At 48.2% G+C, this 19,605-nt stretch overlaps 1 protein-coding gene across 1 annotated transcript in view; it reads right to left on the bottom strand.

The window, feature by feature from the left end:
- The window catches only part of LOC123101197 (uncharacterized), a 37,418-nt gene extending 24,386 nt beyond the window's left edge, over positions 1–13,032 (bottom strand). The window contains 1 exon segment of the mRNA XM_044522761.1: positions 12,742–13,032. Within this exon segment, the coding sequence (XP_044378696.1) occupies positions 12,742–13,032 (291 nt within the window).
- Positions 13,033–19,605: the final 6,573 nt, after the last annotated feature.

Raw genomic sequence — 19,605 nt, 5'->3', positions numbered from 1 at the left:
AACCAACGATGTTCGTAATGTTGCCTTACTCGTGGATTTTCCTCGAGCATACACCATTATATCTTTTGGTCTGACCAATGCTATCACCGTGTTCACTTAACTATGGAATTCCTTTTAAAAGGGAACCTGGATGAATTGTTGTTGAGCCCATCGACAACATCCTTATCTTCTCCATGATTCTGTTGGACATTAAGCTAGTGTTGGAAACTTTGTAAACAATGCCTTCGAGTTCCGTCTCTGAGGTATATGTTTGGATGAAAGAAGTGACTCCCTTTGATTCACGTGCATTTGATGTAAGTTGCCGCCGTGGGTTTGAGAAAGGTTTGTTTTGTTTCCTCTGGAATCGTCCCAAGTTAGTCATGCATGTGCAAAGTATACTATGGTTTGGTAGATTAATTACCTCCACTCCATGTGTGTTCCGTAGCACCCCAAGCCACTGACTGATTTGTTCAGGGAAAGGAGTTAAGTGTTAATCCATGGTAATGCACAAGACTCTGATGTCCCCGATGATGGTTCCCTACCAGAACTCGGTAGTGTTTTATTGCAAGACTACCATGTGATCATGTTTGTCTGGGACAGCGTGTTCACATGTGTGTAGCAGAACCAGCTCATGTTTGGAGCTTGCTATCGTAGTTCATTTCCCGAGAATCTCGCAATGTTATCTCGTCGAGTTGTGTTGCAAACTTTCATTTTTCTTCCTAGATGCGATGAGTCTGGATTATTCTGACACCAACCAGATCTGAATCTCAGGCAGATATGATAGCTGGAACATTTCCCAAGAACTATAATAATGGTCCCTCGATAACAGGTAAAGTGGGTGTCATGGCCAACACCCCCAGCCGGAAGACCTATTATTGTAGTAACTTGATTGAGGAAGTTGGCCACCTTCCCATAAGGACTTCGTAGGATTTACTCCCTAGTTGTTCCTTATGATTCTTGTGCTCCCGAAGTCCGACCTTTACTTGATGTTCTAGATACCAGACCATTTCTATGAATGGGTTACACTAGCACATCAAGGAGAACATTAGAAGCGGAGTGCTAAATGTCTCTCGGTCGATCATCCAGATTTTGTTTCCTTGGCCTCGCTAAGGTGAAATCTGAGAAGGTGTTATCTTCCTTTGCATCTGCATCACCCATCATTAGTCATCATGGTAGTAAGTTGTGTTGCCAGGATCCTTGACACGGATATTGGTAAAATCTTAATGATTATGGAAATGCTCAAGTTCTTGAGAGCACGCGCAAGTGCTAGGTTTGATCGTCGACATTAACTGTATAGTGCTCTCAGTTTCCTCGGCAATGCTATGACCTTTTCAAACAGTGAATTCACTCTCTATTGTTGGGTTCTTCCCCAGTTACCAGAATCATTCCCAGCATTTGCATTTTGTTCCCAGCTTGCACCGCCAATGTGCCATTCTACCATGGGACTCTTCCATTTCCGGTGATAAGCAAAAATCATCCATTGCGTTGTCTTCAACAAGGTAATCCACATCATCCAAGTTCGAGTATGCCATTCTACCGAACCCCTCTAAATGATCGATTATGATTTGCCTTAAGCTGGTATAAAGAGTTTCAATGATCCTTGAATCAAAGGTAATCCTTTTGCCACTTAAGGGGATATTTCTACGAGTCACCTTCCCTAAGGTGCATCGTTATGGTATCATGGCAACTCAACTCCTTGCTATTTGACAACCGTCACCACCTTCTTAGGTGTGGAATTGTTGTCTACCTAGTGAACCTTCGTCATCCGTTTCTTTCCACCCCTCTTGATGTGTATCTCGTGTCTCAACCCGAGAGATGGTTCTATGTCTCATTCCGTGAGTTGTTCGACCTTCGAGAAGATCGATCCTTCTAGAGTTTTCCTTTCCTCTTCTTGTCATGATTAGCTAGAATTCTCAGAGCAAGACATCAAGACAATGATGGTGATCGAATCAATGTTCTTATGAAGGGCAACCTGGATCGTGAAGATTGTGTTAGGTTGCGTTCCCCATCGTCTTACCCTACACATGAATCTCGGGTCGAGATTCTTGTTTAGTGGGGGTGAGTTGTCACATCCCTAGCTTCTGGTGCTGCCTGGTGTTTGCATCATGTTTAAATTTTGACTTGAACTGAGGGAAATTGGAAGCCTCAAAACCCTAAATAAAAGAAGGGCAAAAATCCTTAAAAATCTCATTCATTGTTCCAAAATGCTCTTCTTAAATGTTTGATAATTTTTGGCAAGGGTTCTGGTCCCAACCAAAATATTGAACATTTTTAAGGATTTATTTTTGGGACTTTGAATTTAATTCATTAGCTATTTGAATTTGAATTATATTCATATAATTAGAATATAATTTCAAATATCCCTGAAATATTTTATGAGCTTTTGGAAAAGTCCATCTAGCAAAATAAAAATATTCAGAGGAGCTTTTGGCATTGTTTGAATTATTTTTAAATTCAAAATAGTGGCAAAACGAAATTAAATAAAACAAAACAGAAGAAAAAAATAAAACAGAGCAGAGAAAACCTTACCTGACGCAGCCCACCTGGCAGCCCGCTGGCCGGCCCAGCACTGTGCTGGCCCGTGCCAGCCACCTGCTTCCTCCCGCCAGAGCAGGCAGGCAGCTGCCTGTCGGCCGCGCGCGCCGCCGTGCGCCACCTCCTGCTTCCTCGGCCCTCCTAGACGATGCCACGGAGACACCCAGAGCCTCCCCTCGTTCTCCCCTCTCCCTCTGGACCGCTCCCCCTCCGTTGGCTCTCTCTTCCCTCTCTTCCCTGTGAGCCCCGAGCGCAGCCGTCGCCGCCGTTCGCCATAGCCGCGGCCACTGGCCACCCCACGCAATCACGACGCGCCCAGAAGCTCCGCCACGTTGTCTTCTTCATCTTCGATGAGCCACGCAAGCCGGGAGGGCCTGGAACATCGCCATCGCCGTTGTCTTCCACCTCCGGCTCCGACCACCGCCGCCGTCGATTCACCGTCTCCACCGCCTCCACGGGCACGCCGACCTTCTCTTCGAACTCACCGTGAGCCCCTGTCCATTTCCCCTCTCTCCCCGTGCCCGTCCGCGCCTTCTAACCACCCTGGCTGTCGGAGCCGACAGTTCCTCGCCGCCGGCGATGACGCAGACGAGGCTAGAGCCACCGTAGCTAACTCCCGAGCATGGCAACGTGCTCAGCACTCTTCCAGGAGCCGGGCACGCCCACCCGTGCGACCTGCCATGCCCCCTAGCGCCAACCCCGACCTCGCCGTGCTCCGGCCGCCGCCCCGCTCGCCGCCGTCGCCAAATCCGACCTCCCCAGCACGAACGGATGCCACGATTCGATGCGCGCACACACCAGCTACATGTAGAGCCCCTCAGTCGCCGTTTTGGACGCCGGAGGAGGAATTCAGACCCCCTCCGCCGTCTCGGGCTTCACCGGCGACGAGCCGTGGACCAAGTCCGGTGGGTTTGACCCACTCTGACCACGGCGGGACCCCCCCTGTGTCCATGACAGGTGGGCCCAGCCCTGTTAGCTAATTAGGATTAGCACTAATCAAATTAGTTAAACTAATTACCCCCTGCTGACACTGACAGTGGGCCCCGTGGCTATTAATTTGATTAGTTAGAGTTAATTAACTCTGTTAGTCACCTGAGTCACTGACCAGTGGGCCCCACTGGTCAGGTTTGACCCGGACCAGTCCCTGTTGACCTGCTGTCGTCACACTGACGTGAGGCTGACGCAATAATGAATTACTGGAATTATTATAATTCAGGAAATTCAAGAAAATTGTATAAACTTCTAAAATTCATAGAAATTCAACCGTAACTCCAAATTAAATAAATTATATATGAAAAATTATCAGAAAAATTCAAGGAATCCATCTGTACTATTTTCATGCATGTTTGAACAATGTTTGTCCTCTGTTTTGGACAAAACAAATAAAGGGCATTTAAATAATCATATATGGAGTTGGAATTTGAATCATGTATTCAAACCAACTTCATTTAAATCATAGCCAAGTGCATTAGCCCAAAACACATTCATATTGCCATGTCATGAGCATGCATCATATTGTGCATTGCATTAATTGTGTTCTTTCTTGTTTGCCGGTATTTGTCCCCCTCGGTAGACGTTGTTCCGACGTTGTGATCGTTGACACTGATGAAGACTCAATGCTATCTTCAGAAGTGCCAGGCAAGCAAAACCCCCTTGTTCATTCCGATAAAATCCCACTCTCTCGCTCCTGCTCACTTTTACTGCATTAGGACAACAACGACATATTTGTTACTTGCTGCGGTAGCTGAACCCCTTTATCCTCTGCATGACCTGTCATTGCCACAGTAAATAGATGAAACCCACTAGCATGAGTAGGAGTTGTTTGAGCCCTGATGTGCCTACTCATTCATGCTTGTTTGTCATGCCTGCTACTGCTTAGAGTTGAGTCAGGTCTGATTCATCGGGGATGAATCAGAGGCGTGTGAACATGTCCTACTGTGTGTGAGCTAAGTGTGTGAACACGATTTGGTAAAGGTAGCGGTGAGAGGCCATGTAGGAGTACATGGTGGGTTGTCTCATTGCAGCCGTCCTCGGGAACTGAGTTCTGTGTTTGTGATCCATGATCAGTTACTACCACACATTGAGCTCCGGGCGCTCCAAGCTCTCTCGACTTATTAATCAACTTGATCTCTGTCCAGGAGTTGCAACTAGTTTCTGGTGTTTGTAGGTAGTGTTAGTAGTCTACCAAGTGGCACCCGGTACAGGTGGGCTTGGGACAGACTAGGCACAGTGGCACGGTGTACCAAGTGGCACCCGGATGGTGGGCTTGGGAACCCTGCTCACATCGTTTGGGGCCGTGAGCGACACCTCGGCCGGATCTCCTTGCGGATGGAACCCGAATAGGCGATAAACCTGGACTAGAGACTTGTTCGGTTAGTCAGGTCGTGGCCGACTCCCTCGCCCGGCTTCCGCTTGAAGGTTGCTGAGGTACATGACGTGTACAGGGCGATAAGTGGCGAAAGCGTGTGTGAAGAAGTACACCCCTGCAGGGTTATCATTATCTATTCGAATAGCTGGATTCCTCGGATATGGAAACTTGGACCCCTTGCATAGTTCATAGACAAGTGAAAGTGGATACTCTAAAATACGCAAGATAAGCGTGAGTGCTATGGATGGCGTTCTCGTAGGGAGACGGGAGCGAATCCATAGTGGTGTATTGATATGGTGAATATGTGGACTCGTGTGCGCCACCTCAAAAGAGTTACTTGCAGCCGTAGTTCAGGTTAGCCACCGAGTCAAAGCTGGCTTGCTGCAGTTAAACTCCACCATCCCCTTGTTGATAATGATGCATATGTAGTTAGATCTGATGTAAGTCTTGCTGGGTACATTTGTACTCACGTTGCTTAATTTATGTTTTTGCAGAGAGACTTCAGTCTCACTAGTAGTTCCACGTGGACTTCGACGTTTAGCTTGTTACCTCAGCTACGATCTTGTGCCCTCGGCAGGATCTGGTAGATAGTCAGGCTTCTCAGCCTTTTTCATTTATAGTTGTTTGTACTCAGACATGTTAAGCTTCCGCTTGTGCTTTGACTTGTATGCTCTGATTGTTGGGTCATGAGACCCATGTTTGTAATATCTCGCTCCTCGGAGCCTATTGAATAAACTACTTGATTCGTAGAGTCATTTTGTGATGCCATGTTGTATTGCACATATCGAGCATATTGTGTGTATGTTATTGAAATGCTTGGTATGTGTGGGATCTGACTATCTAGTTGTTTATCTTTAGTAGCCTCTCTTACCGGGAAATGTCTCCTAGTGTTTCCACCGAGCCATGGTAGCTTGCTACTGCTCCGGAACACTTAGGCTGGCCGGCATGTGTCCTTCTTCGTTCCCGTGTCTGTCCCTTCGGGGAAATGTCACGCGATGAATACCGGAGTCCTGTTAGCCCGCTACAGCCCGGTTCACCGGAGTCCTGCTAGCCCAGTGCTACAGCCTGGATTCACTCGCTGATGACCGACACGTTCGATGCTGGGTCATGGATGCCTGTCCCTATAAGTTTGTGCCACTTTGGGTTTACGACTAGCCATGTCAGCCCGGGCTCCTTATCATATGGATGCTAGCGACACTGTCATATACGTGTGCCAAAAGGCGCAAACGGTCCCGGGTAAAGGTAAGGCGACACCCGTGGGAATACCGTGCGTGAGGCCGCAAAGTGATATGAGGTGTTACATGCTAGATCGATGTGGCATTGAGTCGGGGTCCTGACACTGCGCAAGCACTTCGCCTGCCGTGCTCGCTTGTTGCTCGTCGTGCCCTGCACCCGCACCCCGCTGTGGCCACTCCCTGTCTGCGCTCGTGCCGCGCCGGCCACACCCGACACGCGCGCTCGCGCATCGCCTCCCTCCTCGGCATGCTCACCGCGCCCTGCCACTCCACCCAGCCGCTCTCACGCGTGCGTCGTGCGCCCCTAACCGCGCCCTCGCTCCTGCCCGGCGCGCCCTTCCCCGCGCGCGCCTCATTGCTGCACCGCCGCTGCCATGCAGCCCGACGTGCGGCAGCGCTCATCCCGCCCCCGCTCCTCGTCGTTGCGCGCTCGTCGACCCGCCACCACCGCCACCTTGGGCCGCCGCTCGCCGCTGCTGACCGCTGCTGGCGCCTCGCCTCGCCCAAACGGGCTCCGGCCTCGACGGGCGCCCACGCCCGCAGCACCCTGCGCCGTTAACGCACATCCGCCGCCCGTTAGCCCCTGGGCCAATGACGAATGGGCCCGCCCCCTGTTAAAATGAAAACAGACTTAAAAACATAATAATAATAATATACAAGTTATTAATTAATTAATCTAGTTTAATTAAACTTAATTAATCCTGCTTAATTATAAACCCTAATTAATCTGCTTAGTCCATGACAGGTGGGTCCCACTGGACCCACATATCAGATTTGACTCTGGTCAACTGGTCAGTTGACGTGCTGACGTCATGGTGATGTCATGCTGACATCACCTTTCATGGTTCTGTATAATGTTCAATTTAAATAATTTAATAAATCCAGAAAATGCCTAAAACTTTGATAAATCATAGAAAATAAACCGTAGCTTGATGAACAAGGTTTATATATGGAAGTTGTTCAGAACGATGAGACGAATCCGAATACGTGGTCTGTTCATCTGTCACATGCCCCTAGCATGCTGAACATGGTACATTCCCCCTCCGGTCCTCTGTCTGACACATGTCCGGAACCGGGAAAACATTCCCGGTTGACTTCACCTTTCACCGGTATCGTGTAGCACCGCGTTAGAACACGTCTAGCTCTACGTGTTGTCCTGTTATGCACTTGCTTGCTATGTATTTACTGTTTCTCCCCCTTCTTCTCTTCGGTAGACCCCGTGACGACGCTGGTGCCCCTGTGACCGACGACCCCTCCTTCTCGTCTGAGCGACCAGGCAAGCAAAACCCCCTTGAGCATTCCGATATCGCCCATCTCTTTCCGTCTCTTGCTTGCATTAGAAATGCTACTGCTTTATGTATGATCCTACTCTAATGCATAGCCTATTTTTGTTACCTGCTTTCATACCTTACCTGCTTATCCTAAACTGCTTAGTATAGGTTGGTTAGAGATCCATCAGTGACCCCCACCTTGTCCCAGTTGCCCCACTTTATGTTCGATGACTCGATCAACGTGATCGATGTCCAGGCCCCAACACCGCACATCACCCCCTAGTTGTATGACTCTACAGAGTTACCATTGTGTACCGAGGGTGGAACCTCTTAAATCACTCCTGATGAGATCCCTGTAGTGTAGCTATACGGTCGAGGTCGTCGAGGGTGATTTCCTCCTTAACCACTTCCGTTACGGCTTTGTCGTGCGACCCCTCAAGTGTGAACCTCGAGGGTGGATCCTCTTATGTTCACCTTGATGATAACATCGAGTGGATTTCACCGGGGGTGATTCCTCAGGTTTCCCCTTGGTGTTAGACACACAGTTTCTGTGGTTACTATGACTTTACACTAAACCATGTTACTAAAGACGGGTCGGCCCTGAGGGGTACCCGCGCGAGCTTATTAGCGAGTGATGTGGAGTTGGGTTGACCTGGAAGGTGCCCGCGAGATACTTATGAGGCGTGGCCGGGCATTCTTAGCCCTTGCCGCAAGTACTCGAGATGGGGCGACGGGGTCACATCGATCGTGAGTCTCTGCTCGTTACCGCGTGCTCGTAATCCATTACGGTTTGGATATTTGATCCGAGGGGCCTCTGGCTTGATAGCACTAACCATCACGTGGGCATAGTATGGGCGTTCTGCGTCGTATGCATCAGCCGAAGCTTAATCGACGCCAGCGACTGAGCGGGGCACGCCGGGTTGGACTGCGTAAGCTCCTGCATTGTTGAAGGAGGTAGCTAGGTCTGCTCACCGGCCGTGTACGCAACGTGCAGGAGTTCCCGGGGAGATGGCCCATGACCCCTGGGGGCATAGGCTTAGTCAGGCGTGCTGACCTCTCTATTAAGCCTAGGTCGGGTTGCGGCGTATTGTTTGGCCGAGGCCGGGCATGACCCATGAAAGTGTGTCTGACCGGAGTTAATCGAGCATGGTGGGTAAGTTGGTGCACCCCTGCAGGGAAGAAAACATCTATCGATAGCCTGTCCTACGATAACGGACACTTGGAGTTGTATCTCGATCGATACAACTAGAACTGGATACTTGAGATGAGAAATGGTTATGAGAAATGGATAGTATGGCTCTGGGATTGCTTTCTCGCAGGGAGTCGAGAAAGGATCTCTGGCTGAGGTTGATAACACTACTACTACTTTACATTATGTTGATATGCACTCTTCTATATGCTGCAAGATGTTGAAGATGCTAGTCTTTGATAGGCTAGGCTTTCCCCTTCTCTTCTGGCATTCTGTAGTTTAGTCCACAGATCCATCCCTTATCCTTTGATACAAATGCATACTTAGTTTAGATCTGATGTAAGTCTTGCGAGTACTTTGGATTGTACTCACGGTTGCTTTGCTACTTCTTTTTCCCCCATACCCGATTGTTGCGACCAGTTGATGGATCCCAGGAGCTAGACGACACCACTAATGATTACTGCTACCCCGAGGGTGCCTACTACTACGTGACGACCGCTGATGACTTGGAGTAGTTAGGAGGCTCCCAGGAAGGAGGCCTTGCCTTTTCGATCGATGTTGTTTTTGTGCGAGACTTCTTAAGGTAAACTTGTTTAACTCATGTGTGTACTCAAATACTGTTGCTTCCACTAACTCTTGTGTATTCGAGCTTATGTATTCGAGCCCTCGGGGCCCCTGGCTTGTAATATAAAGCTTGTATTATTTTAATTTGTGTCTAGAGTTGTGTTGTGATATCTTCCCGTGAGTCCTTGATCTTGATCATACACATTTACGTGTATGATTAGTGTACGATTGAATCGAGGGCGTCACAAGTTGGTATCAGAGCCGACTGCCTGTAGGATCCCCCTTGCCAACTCCTTGGCTGAAGTTGTGTCTAGTCACTGAAAAACTTTTACTAACATGGCTGTGTGTCTTAGGGGCCCACGTCGCCATTGGGTGGTATTAGGATCTTTTACTCCTCCTCTATACTCTGGGACTCCGATCTCTCTTCCTTTCGGGTTAAATTTTTACTAACTTGACATAGGTTCTCGTAACCACTTCATCCTAGAGAGCCCCTTCACCACAGATGACCGACTGTTCCATCAGAAGACTCTAAAGATACTCCTCGATGAGTCCCGAGACCCTGTGCCCACTTCTTTGCAGTTCCCTACCACCGATATATCCTTATGGATGACTACATACACTTGTCATTCATACAATCATTCCTTGTTGCTCTTGTTATTACAAGATGCCTGAACTGCTCTCCTTTGTTCCGAGAATCCTTTGAGCTTACTGCCTTGCAGTTCCTTGTCACCTGAATACCCCTACGGATAACTTTGTGCACCTACCGAGTATCCGCTCATCCTCAGTTGATTCATGTACTTCACAAAAGTCTTCGTAATACCATTCGTTCTTGTGAAAATCCTCAACAACCTATTGTTCTTGAATTTCTTGCTTGCTTGCATTATGGTTAATACCATAAGTCTAGTAATCTTATTGTCATCCTTTGTCATTATCATTTTGAGTCCGTTGATACAATATGTTGCGAATGCTCGCAATCCTCAATCAGATCCTAGAATTCATCCTTCTGGCACAGACGTCATTTTAACATGTGCTGGATCTCGACCAATCAAATCACCATCGATTGTACTCCTAAGGCTATTCTACCTACCCATCCCTAATCAGAGCATTGCTTCTGATCCCTTGTTTTGGAATTCATAATTCCTTTGCAATTGAGCTTTGAGTTAGTCAGTTGTTTCTATAATCTGATCTCCTTGCATTCTTTCTTCCTCTGGTTGAATATTGATGCTCACATCGGATCCCTTGGGGACCACCAGAACCCTTTTTTGGATTTTATCTGACAACGTCCTTCATATTCAGTAACCTTGTAGCCTTTTCCTCGGATTAATAATGCCTTTGGTAAATTGTATCCCCTGTTGTTGTCAACCATGCTCCGCTACCGAGCTTGTGTTATTTATTCTTGAAATTTATGATATATGTTCCTAAGATGCCCCGATGGGTTGAACCTATGCCTTCCCTAATCTGTGTGAACTCGAAAGTTATGCGGATTATACTCTACTGGCTTTTCGTCAGATAAAATTTCAATACTACAACCTCATCAAGAGCGAGAAGTAAAATAAAAGGTTATGCATTGTAGAAGTGGGAGTCGACCCTGAACCTTTGTGTTCATGCCCACGGACATGGTGTGGAACTTATCATGAAAGCTTCTTGCAAGGATATTTAATATTCCTTTCCATTGTTCTGATTAATATACTAATCATATTTTTCCTTTCCATTCTTTTGTTTAACCTTTCCGGTAAACTAACTTATCTCAGTAGAGATAATTTCTTGCTTAGGAAGAGAACTTTGTCAGTAAAACTCTGTCAGTAAAGACCCTGTTACTATTGTTGATGACATTCCAGTAGCCACCGATGGAAGAGAACTTTGCCTAACGGCCCGCCTCGTTCAACGAGCAGGAAAATGGTTCTCTTCATCCCTTGTCGTTATTATCAATGTTGTTGCCGACATAACTGACAAGATACCCTCTGACATACCTTGCTATCATGACCGTGCAAGATGTCATCCCCCTTTCTACTTTAACCCACATGGTGGGCCCATAACCCACAGGTCCCAGGATCGAAACCTGACTCTCGTGTACACCGCCCGTTTCCAAGGTTATTCCTCATACTTGGCTTCATGTGTAATTCGCGAACCACCTTCCTAGTGATCTATTCTGGTGTCAGACATAATACTTATTCTCGTTACTCTGCACCCCTTTCACACCTTGTGTCAGTCATCGAACAATGGTCTACCCGTTTGAAACTTCTTATTGTACCGTATTACTTTGCTCTCGGCATGTTTTATTCGTTCAATTTGAGAGATACTCATATGTTCATTCGTGGGATAACCCCCGATGATTACCCCTGGTAGCGTTCTATCGTTGTCAAGCTGCCCCTTTCCTATTCGTAAGTAAGATGGGGCTCCCGAAGAAAGGATGCCAACATCGTCAAGATGACCCGAAGCAGAGAAATGAAGACACCCATGTAATGGATCGACCTCTTCGAGAAGAGCAACCAAGACCGAGATGACTCGTTAGAATTTCGTAACCAAATCCATTCCCAGTCACTTCCCCTCTTAACTCGGGACGAGATTTCTTGTAGTGGAGGAGAATTGTGACGCCCGGATATTTAAGCTACAGTAATTCCCTGTTAATCATGCCACATCATCACGGTTAATGTCGTTAATCTCGTATTAGTTCGAAACCGATTCAAATTCAAATTTGATTTAAAGTCAAACGATAAAAGTTTTCAAACATAAAAACTAAAATGTTCAAGTTGTGGCAAATAATCACTTGTTAATATTGGTGGTGACCCAACACTTTTTAATATGTTTAAATCCCTTTTTGTGAATATATAACAGTGGCTAAACAACCATTTAAATGCCTTTTATAATTTCTATAAAAATTAAACTGTTTTATTTGTGAGTGAAACTTTTTGTGGCAGAGGTGTAAATAGTAATACTAATTTAGAAACTACTTTTGTATTTTAATTAAACTAAAATACTGTGGAAATTAACTAAAACGGTGAAAGGTAAATAATAAAAAGTAATTAAAAAAACTAAACGAGACAAACCCCTGTCCCTCACTGGGCCTGGGCCCAGGTAACCCCCAGGCCGACCCACACGTCCCCCTCAACCCCCTGCATAACCCCTACTGGTTCATCGTGACCTAACCCGAAAATATCTCCCCACTCCCCCCTGCACGATCCCCTCTCCCTCGAACACGTCTCTCTCTTCCCCCTCTCGGTCAGATCGGGGCAACCCCGACCGGCCCCGCCAATCGCCGCCGCCACTCGGAGACCCGCCTCCCGCCTCCCGTCTCCTCCCACCCCGCCGCCGCCGCGGCTCGCCACCTTGATGCGCCGGATCGTCCCCGTCCTCCTCCCCGCCTCGACCTCGCCGACGGACGCCGCTCGCCGGAGCCGCGTCGCCTCGCCTCCTCATCTCTCCCTCATCGGCTCCGACGAGCCTCGCCGGCCCCCTACTCGGCAATGGCCGTGAGCGCCCCCTCCATCTCCCCTCTCTCTCCGTCGTCCCGAGCGCCACCGCGCTGGCGCATGCGCCTGCACCGACCCCGCTCGCTGCGCACGCACTTCGCCCGCCGTGCTCGCTTGCTGCTCGTCGTGCCTTGCGCCCGCACCCCGCCGTGGCCACGCCCTGGCTGCGCTCGTGCCGCGCCGGCCACGCCCGACGCGCGCGCTCGCGCATCGCCTCCCTCCCCGGCTTGCTCACCGCGCCCTGCCACTCCACCCAGCCGCTCTCATGCGCGCGCCGTGCGCCCCTGACCGCGCCCTCGCTCCCGCCCGGCACGCCCTTCCCCGCGCGCGCCTCGTTGCTGCACCGCCGCTGCCGTGCAGCCCGACGCGCGGCAGCGCTCATCCCGCGCCCAGACGGGCTCCGGCCTCGACGGGCGCCCATGCCCGCAGCGCCCTGCGCCGTTAACGCACATCCGCTACCCGTTAGCCCCTGGGCCAATGACGAATGGGGCCCGCCCCCTGTTAAAATGAAAACGGACTTAAAAATATAACAATAATATATAAGTAATTAATTAATTAATTAATTAACTTAACAAATCTATTTTCATTAAACTTAATTAATCCTGCTTAATTATAAACCATAATTAATCTGCTTAGTCCATGACAAGTGGGTCCCACTAGACCCACATATTAGACTCTGGTCAACTGGTCAGTTGACCTGCTGACGTCATGGTGATGTCATACTGACATCACCTTTTACTGTTCTGGATAATGTTCGATTTAAATAATTTAATAAATCCAGAAAATGCCTAAAATTTTGATAAATCGTAGAAAATAAACCGTAGCTCGGATGAAAAAGTTTTATATATGAAAGTTGCTCAGAACGACGAGACAAATCCGATTCGCGGTCCGTTCATCTGTCACATGCCCCTATCATGGTGAACATGGAACATTCCCCCTCCGGTCCTATGTCTGACACAAGCCCGGAACCGGGAAAACATTCCCGGTTGACTTCCCCTTTCACCGGTATCGTGTAGCACCATGTTAGAACACGTCTAGCCCTACCCGTTGTCCTGTTATGCACTTGCTTGCTATGTATTTATTGTTTCTCCCCCCTCTTCTCTTCGGTAGACCCCGTGACGATGCTGATGCCCCTGTGACCGACGACCCCTCCTTCTCGTCTGAGCGAGCAGGCAAGCAAAACCCCCTTGAGCATTCTGATATCGCCCATATCTTTCCCTCTCTTGCTTGCATTAGATCTGCTACTGCTTTATGTATGATCCTACTCTGATGCATAGCCTGATTTTGTTACCTGCTTTCATACCTTACCTGCTTATCCAAAACTGCTTAGTATAGGTTGGTTAGAGATCCATCAGTGACCCCCACCTTGTCCCAGTTGCCCCGCTTTATGTTCGATGACTCGATCAACGTGATCGATGTCCAGGACCCGACACCGCACATCACCCCCTAGTTGTATGACTCTACAGAGTTACCATCGAGTGCCGAGGGTGGAACCTCTTACATCACTCCTGATGAGATCCCTGTAGTGTAGCTATACGGTCGAGGTCATCGAGGGTGATTTCCTCCTTAACCACTTCCGTTACGGCTCTATCGTGCGACCCCTCAAGTGTGGACCTCGAGGGTGGATCCTCTTACGTTCACCTTGATGATAACATCGAGTGGATTTCACCACGGGTGATTCCTCGGGTTTCCCCTTGGTGTTAGACACACTGTTTCTATGGTTACTATGACTTTACACCGAACCATGTTACTAAAGACGGGTCGGCCCCAAGGGGTACCCGCGCGAGCTTATTAGCGAGTGATGTGGAGTCGGGTTGACCTGGAAGGTGCCCGCGAGAAACTTATGAGGCGTGGCCGGGCATTCTTAGCCCTTGCCGCATGTACTCGAGAAGGGGCGACGGGGTCACCTCGATTGTGAGTCTCTGCTCGTTACCGCGTGCTCGCTCCTAATCCACTACGGTTTGGATATTTGATCCGAGGGGCCTCTGGCCTGATAGCACTAACCATCACGTGGGCATAGTATGGGCGTTCTGCGTCGTATGCATCAGCCAAAGCTTAATCGACGCCAGCGACTGAGCGGCGCGTGCCGGGTTGGACTGCGTAAGCTCCTGCCTTGTTGAAGGAGGTAGCTAGGTCTGCTCACCGGCCGCGTACGCAATATGCAGGAGTTCCCGGGGAGATGGCCCATGACCATTGGGTGCATAGGCTTAGTCCGGCGTGCTGACCTCTCTATTAAGCCTAGGTCGGGTTGCGGCGTATTGTTTGGCCGAGGCCGGGCATGACCCAGGAAAGTGTGTCCGGCCGGAGTTAATCGAGCGTGGTGGGTAAGTTGGTGCACCCCTGCAGGGAAGAAAACATCTATCGATAGCCTGTCCTATGGTAACAGACACTTGGAGTTGTATCCCGATCGATACAACTAGAACTGGATACTTGAGATGAGAAATGGTTATGAGAAATGGATACTATGGCTTTGGGATCGCTTTCTCGCAGGGAGTCAAGAAAGGATCTCTGGCCGAGGTTGATAACACTACTACTACTTTACATTATGTTGATCTGTACTCTTCTATATGCTGCAAGATGCTTGAAGATGCTAGTCTTCGATAGGCTAGGCTTTCCCCTTCTCTTCTGGCATTCTACAGTTTAGTCCACAGATACAGCCCTTATGCTTTGATACAGATGCATACTTAGTTTAGATTTGATGTAAGTCTTGCGAGTATTTGGATGAGTACTCACGATTGCTTTGCTACTTCTTTTTCCCCCATACCCGATTGTTGCGACCAGTTGATGGATCCCAGGAGCCAGACGACACCACTGATGGTTACTGCTACCCCAAGGGTGCCTACTACTACGTGACGACCGCTGACGACTTGGAGTAGTTACGAGGCTCCCAGGCAGGAGGCCTTGCCTTTTCGATCGATGTTGTTTTTTGCTAGCCTTCTTAAGGCAAACTTGTTTAACTCATGTCTGTACTTAGATATTGTTGCTTCCGCCGACTCTTGTGTACTCGAGCTTATGTATTCGATCCCTCGAGGCCCTTGGATTGTAATATAAAGCTTGTATTATTTTAATTTGTGTCTAGAGTTGTGTTGTGATATCTTCCCGTGAGTCCTTGATCTTGATCGTATACATTTGCGTGTATGATTAGTGTACGATTGAATCGAGGGCGTCACATCGACAAAGCGGCGACAATAGCTGGCTAGTCCAAGAAAGTTCCTAACTTGCTTGACAATCTTCGGAGGGGTCCAGTCAAGAATAGCCTGAATGCGCTCTGGGTTGACGGAAATACTATCTTTGGAGATGGCATGACCAAGGTAGGTGACTTCGGGTAACCAAAATTCGCACTTGGAATACTTGGCATAAAGTTGATGTTCTCGAAGCTTCTCTAAAACAAGTCGAAGATATTCAACATGTTCTTCTTTGTTCCTCGAATATACTAGGATATCATCGAGATAGACTACGACGAACTTGTTGAGGTAATCCATGAATATTTAGTTCATCAAACGAGAGAATGTGGCTGGAGCATTGGTCAAGCCAAAAGACATGACGGTGTACTTATAAGAACCATAACGAGTGACGAATGCGGTCTTTGGAATATCCTCTTGACGAACATGGATCTGGTGGTAACCCAACCTCAAGTCGAGTTTAGAGAATATCGATGAACCAGCCAGTTGATCATACAGATCATTGATCCGAGGAAGGGGATATTTGTTCTGAATTGTAGCTTGGTTGATAGGACGGTAGTCTTGGACCAAACGGTTCGTTCCGTCCTTCTTCTTGACGAAGAGAGAAGGTGCTCCCCAAGCAGAGGAACTTGGACGAATGAAGCCCTTGCGAAGAGATTTGTTGATTTCCTCCTTAAGTTCAAGGAGCTCATGAGGTGGCATCTTGTAGGGTCATTTGGCGATAGGAACGGTGCCTGGTTTCAAGTCGATGATGAACTCGATAGCCCGAGTAGGAGGTATTCCTGGAAGTTCTTCTGGAAAGACATCTAGTAAGTCGCGAACAACTGGAATCTTTTCAATTCCCTCAAGAGGTGCTGCGTTCAACACATTCAGGAGATAGAGCCGGGCCTCAACATTTTGAACCAGACGAGCATTGTAGCTTACTATCTCATCCGAAGGATGTAGAAGGTGGACGGTTTTAGTGGTGCAAACGATAGAAGCCGTATGTGCTTTCAACCAATCCATTCCCAGAATGAGGTCAATATTGGAAGACTTCAGAATAATGGGGGAGGCAAAAAATTCCAACCCTTCGATTTCAACTAAAACGTTGTGACTAACCATGGAGGTTTGGCATTGGCCCGCAGGGTTTTTTACCACTAGTGGAGTGTGCATCTCTTCGTATTTAATGCCATGCATGAATGCAAAATCTTCTGATATGAAAGAACGTGATGCTCCTGAATCAAACAAGACAGATGATGGTACTGAATTAACTAGAAGAGTACCCATCACGGTAGCTGGCTGGTCTTGAGCTTCATTCAGATCAATGTTGTTAGCCTGCCCACAACCATAAGGTCGGGCATTTTTGTTGCGGGGTTGATTGTTACCACGAGCATTAGAAGGCAGAGCCAGCTGATTCTAATTCTGAGGACAGTTCCTGGAACGGTGACCTGGAAGGCCATACTTGAAGCATAGACCATCATTGGGATTAGGAGTAGGAGCTTGGGGTGGTACAGGTCGAAGAGGCTGCCTCTGCGGTGGAGGGGGAAGACGAGTTGCAACATAGGACTGTCTTGGTGCAGGTGCAGTTGGACGATACATGCTGTGGGGGATCCATATCCGACGCTTCTGCACTGACGGGCCTGAAGATGAGCCAGCAGCACGGCCGCGCCTGAGGAATCCCTGGTGTTCCTGAAGACCAGTCTCAACCTGAATAGCCTTGTTCACTATGGTGGCGAAATCAGCAAAGTAATGCACCAGGAGTGCTAGCTTGATGTCAGGGTGAAGTCCGTCATGGAACTTTTCTTGCTTACGAGCATCAGTTGCAATGTCTTCTTCAACGTAACAGGACAACTCCAAGAATTCCTGCTGATAAGCATCTACAGACTTGTTGCCTTGGGTTAGGTTGCGGAAATCTCGCTTCTTCCTATCCATGATCCCCGAGGAATGAAGCGGGCACGGAAGGCAGCTTGGAAATCCGGCCAAGTGATGACTGTTCCAGTAGGCAGGGTACGCCTATGGCTGCCCCACCATTGAGCAGCGGGATCCTTCAAAAAGAATGATGCAAATGTGACATAGCTAGCAAGGGCCACACTAGCAGACTCCATTTTATACTTGATGTCACGGAGCCAGTCATCAGCATCAAGGGGTTGAGTTGAGCTGCGGTAGATGGTTGGGTTGAGGCGCATGAAGTCCTGCAGAGTTATTGGGGTTGGCTGTTGATTCATGTTCGGACGAGGAAACTGAGCCATCATTCTTTCCATGAACTGGCGATTCAGCTCAAACTGTTGCATCATTCCGGCCATGAATTCAGGCGGCGGTGGAGCGTGGCCACCACGGCCACGACCAGCGGGTCTAACCATCATGCTAACATGTAACATGGGGTAGTTTAGCATTGAGCATTTGCAAAGACAAGGATCATTTATGATGAAACATGCATAATGAAAGAGGTACGTTGGATACCACATAGTAGTCAACACAACAGTGTGTGTACTATTCAGAATACCATTCTAAGGAATAACTATGGCTTATCCAACTTTGGGGTGAATGTGGTCACGAGATCCTAATGTTAGGGTTAGTAAATGCGTTTAACCCGAATGGAAGAGAGATCAGAGGCCCAGAGTATTGGTCGACAAATAAAAGATCATAATACCACCCAATGGCGACGTGGGCCTATAAGACACACAACCATGTTAGTAAAAGTTTTTCAGTGACTAGACTCAACTTCGGCCAAGGAGTTGGAAAGGAGGCTACCTACAGGCAGTCGGCTCTGATACCAACTTGTAACGCCCTCGATTCAATCATACATGCAATTGTGTATGATCAATATCAAGGACTCATGCGAAGATATCACAACACAACTCTAGACACAAATAAAATAATACATGCCTTATATTACAAGCCAGGGGCCTCGAGGGCTCGAATACATCAGCTCGAAAACACAAGAGTCAGCGGAAGCAACAAAATCTGAGTACAGACATAAGTTAGACAACTTTGCCTTAAGAAGGCTAGCACAAAAGCAACAACGATCGAAAAGGCAAGGCCTCCTACCTGGGAGCCTCCTAACAACTCCTGGTCGTCGGCGGCCTCCACGTAGTAGTAGGCACCCTCGGTGTAGTAGTAATTGTCGATGGTGTCGTCTGACTCCTGAGCTCCACCATCTGGTTGCGACATCCGGAAATAATGGAAAAGGGAAAAAAGAGGGAGCAAAGCAACCGTGAGTACTCATCCAAAGTACTCGCAAACAAGGATCTACACTACATATGCATCAGTGTCAATGAAATGGGCTGTATCTGTGGACTAGACTATAGAATGCCAGAAGAGAAGGGGAAAGCCTAGCCTATCGAAGACTAGCATATTCAAGCATCTTCAAGCATCTTGCAGCATTTAGAAGAGTACAGATCAACATAATGTAAAGTAGTAGTAGTGTTATCAACCTCGGCCAGAGATCCTTTCTCGACTCCCTGTGAGAAAGCAATCCCAGAGCCATACTATCCATTTCTCATCACATGTATCCAGTTCTAGTTGTATCAATCGGGATACAACTCCAAGTGTCTGTTACGTAGGACAGGCTATCGCTAGATGTTTTATTCCCTGCAGGGATGCACCAACTTACCCATCACGCTCGATTAACTTTGGCCGGACACACTTTCCTGGGTCATGCCCGGCCTCGGCCAAACAATATGCCGCAACCCGACCTACGCTTAATAGAGAGGTCAGCACGCCGGACTAAACCTATGCCCCCAGGGGTCATGGTCCATTGCCCCGGGAACTCCTACATGTTGCGAAAGCGGCCGGTGAGCAGACCTAGCTACCTCCTTAAAAAGGCAGGTGCT

The sequence above is a fragment of the Triticum aestivum genome, chromosome 5A, assembly GCF_018294505.1.
Source record: "Triticum aestivum cultivar Chinese Spring chromosome 5A, IWGSC CS RefSeq v2.1, whole genome shotgun sequence".
In the NCBI taxonomy this organism is placed as follows: Eukaryota; Viridiplantae; Streptophyta; class Magnoliopsida; order Poales; family Poaceae; genus Triticum; species Triticum aestivum.
This window is presented reverse-complemented; position numbering and strand designations above follow the sequence as displayed.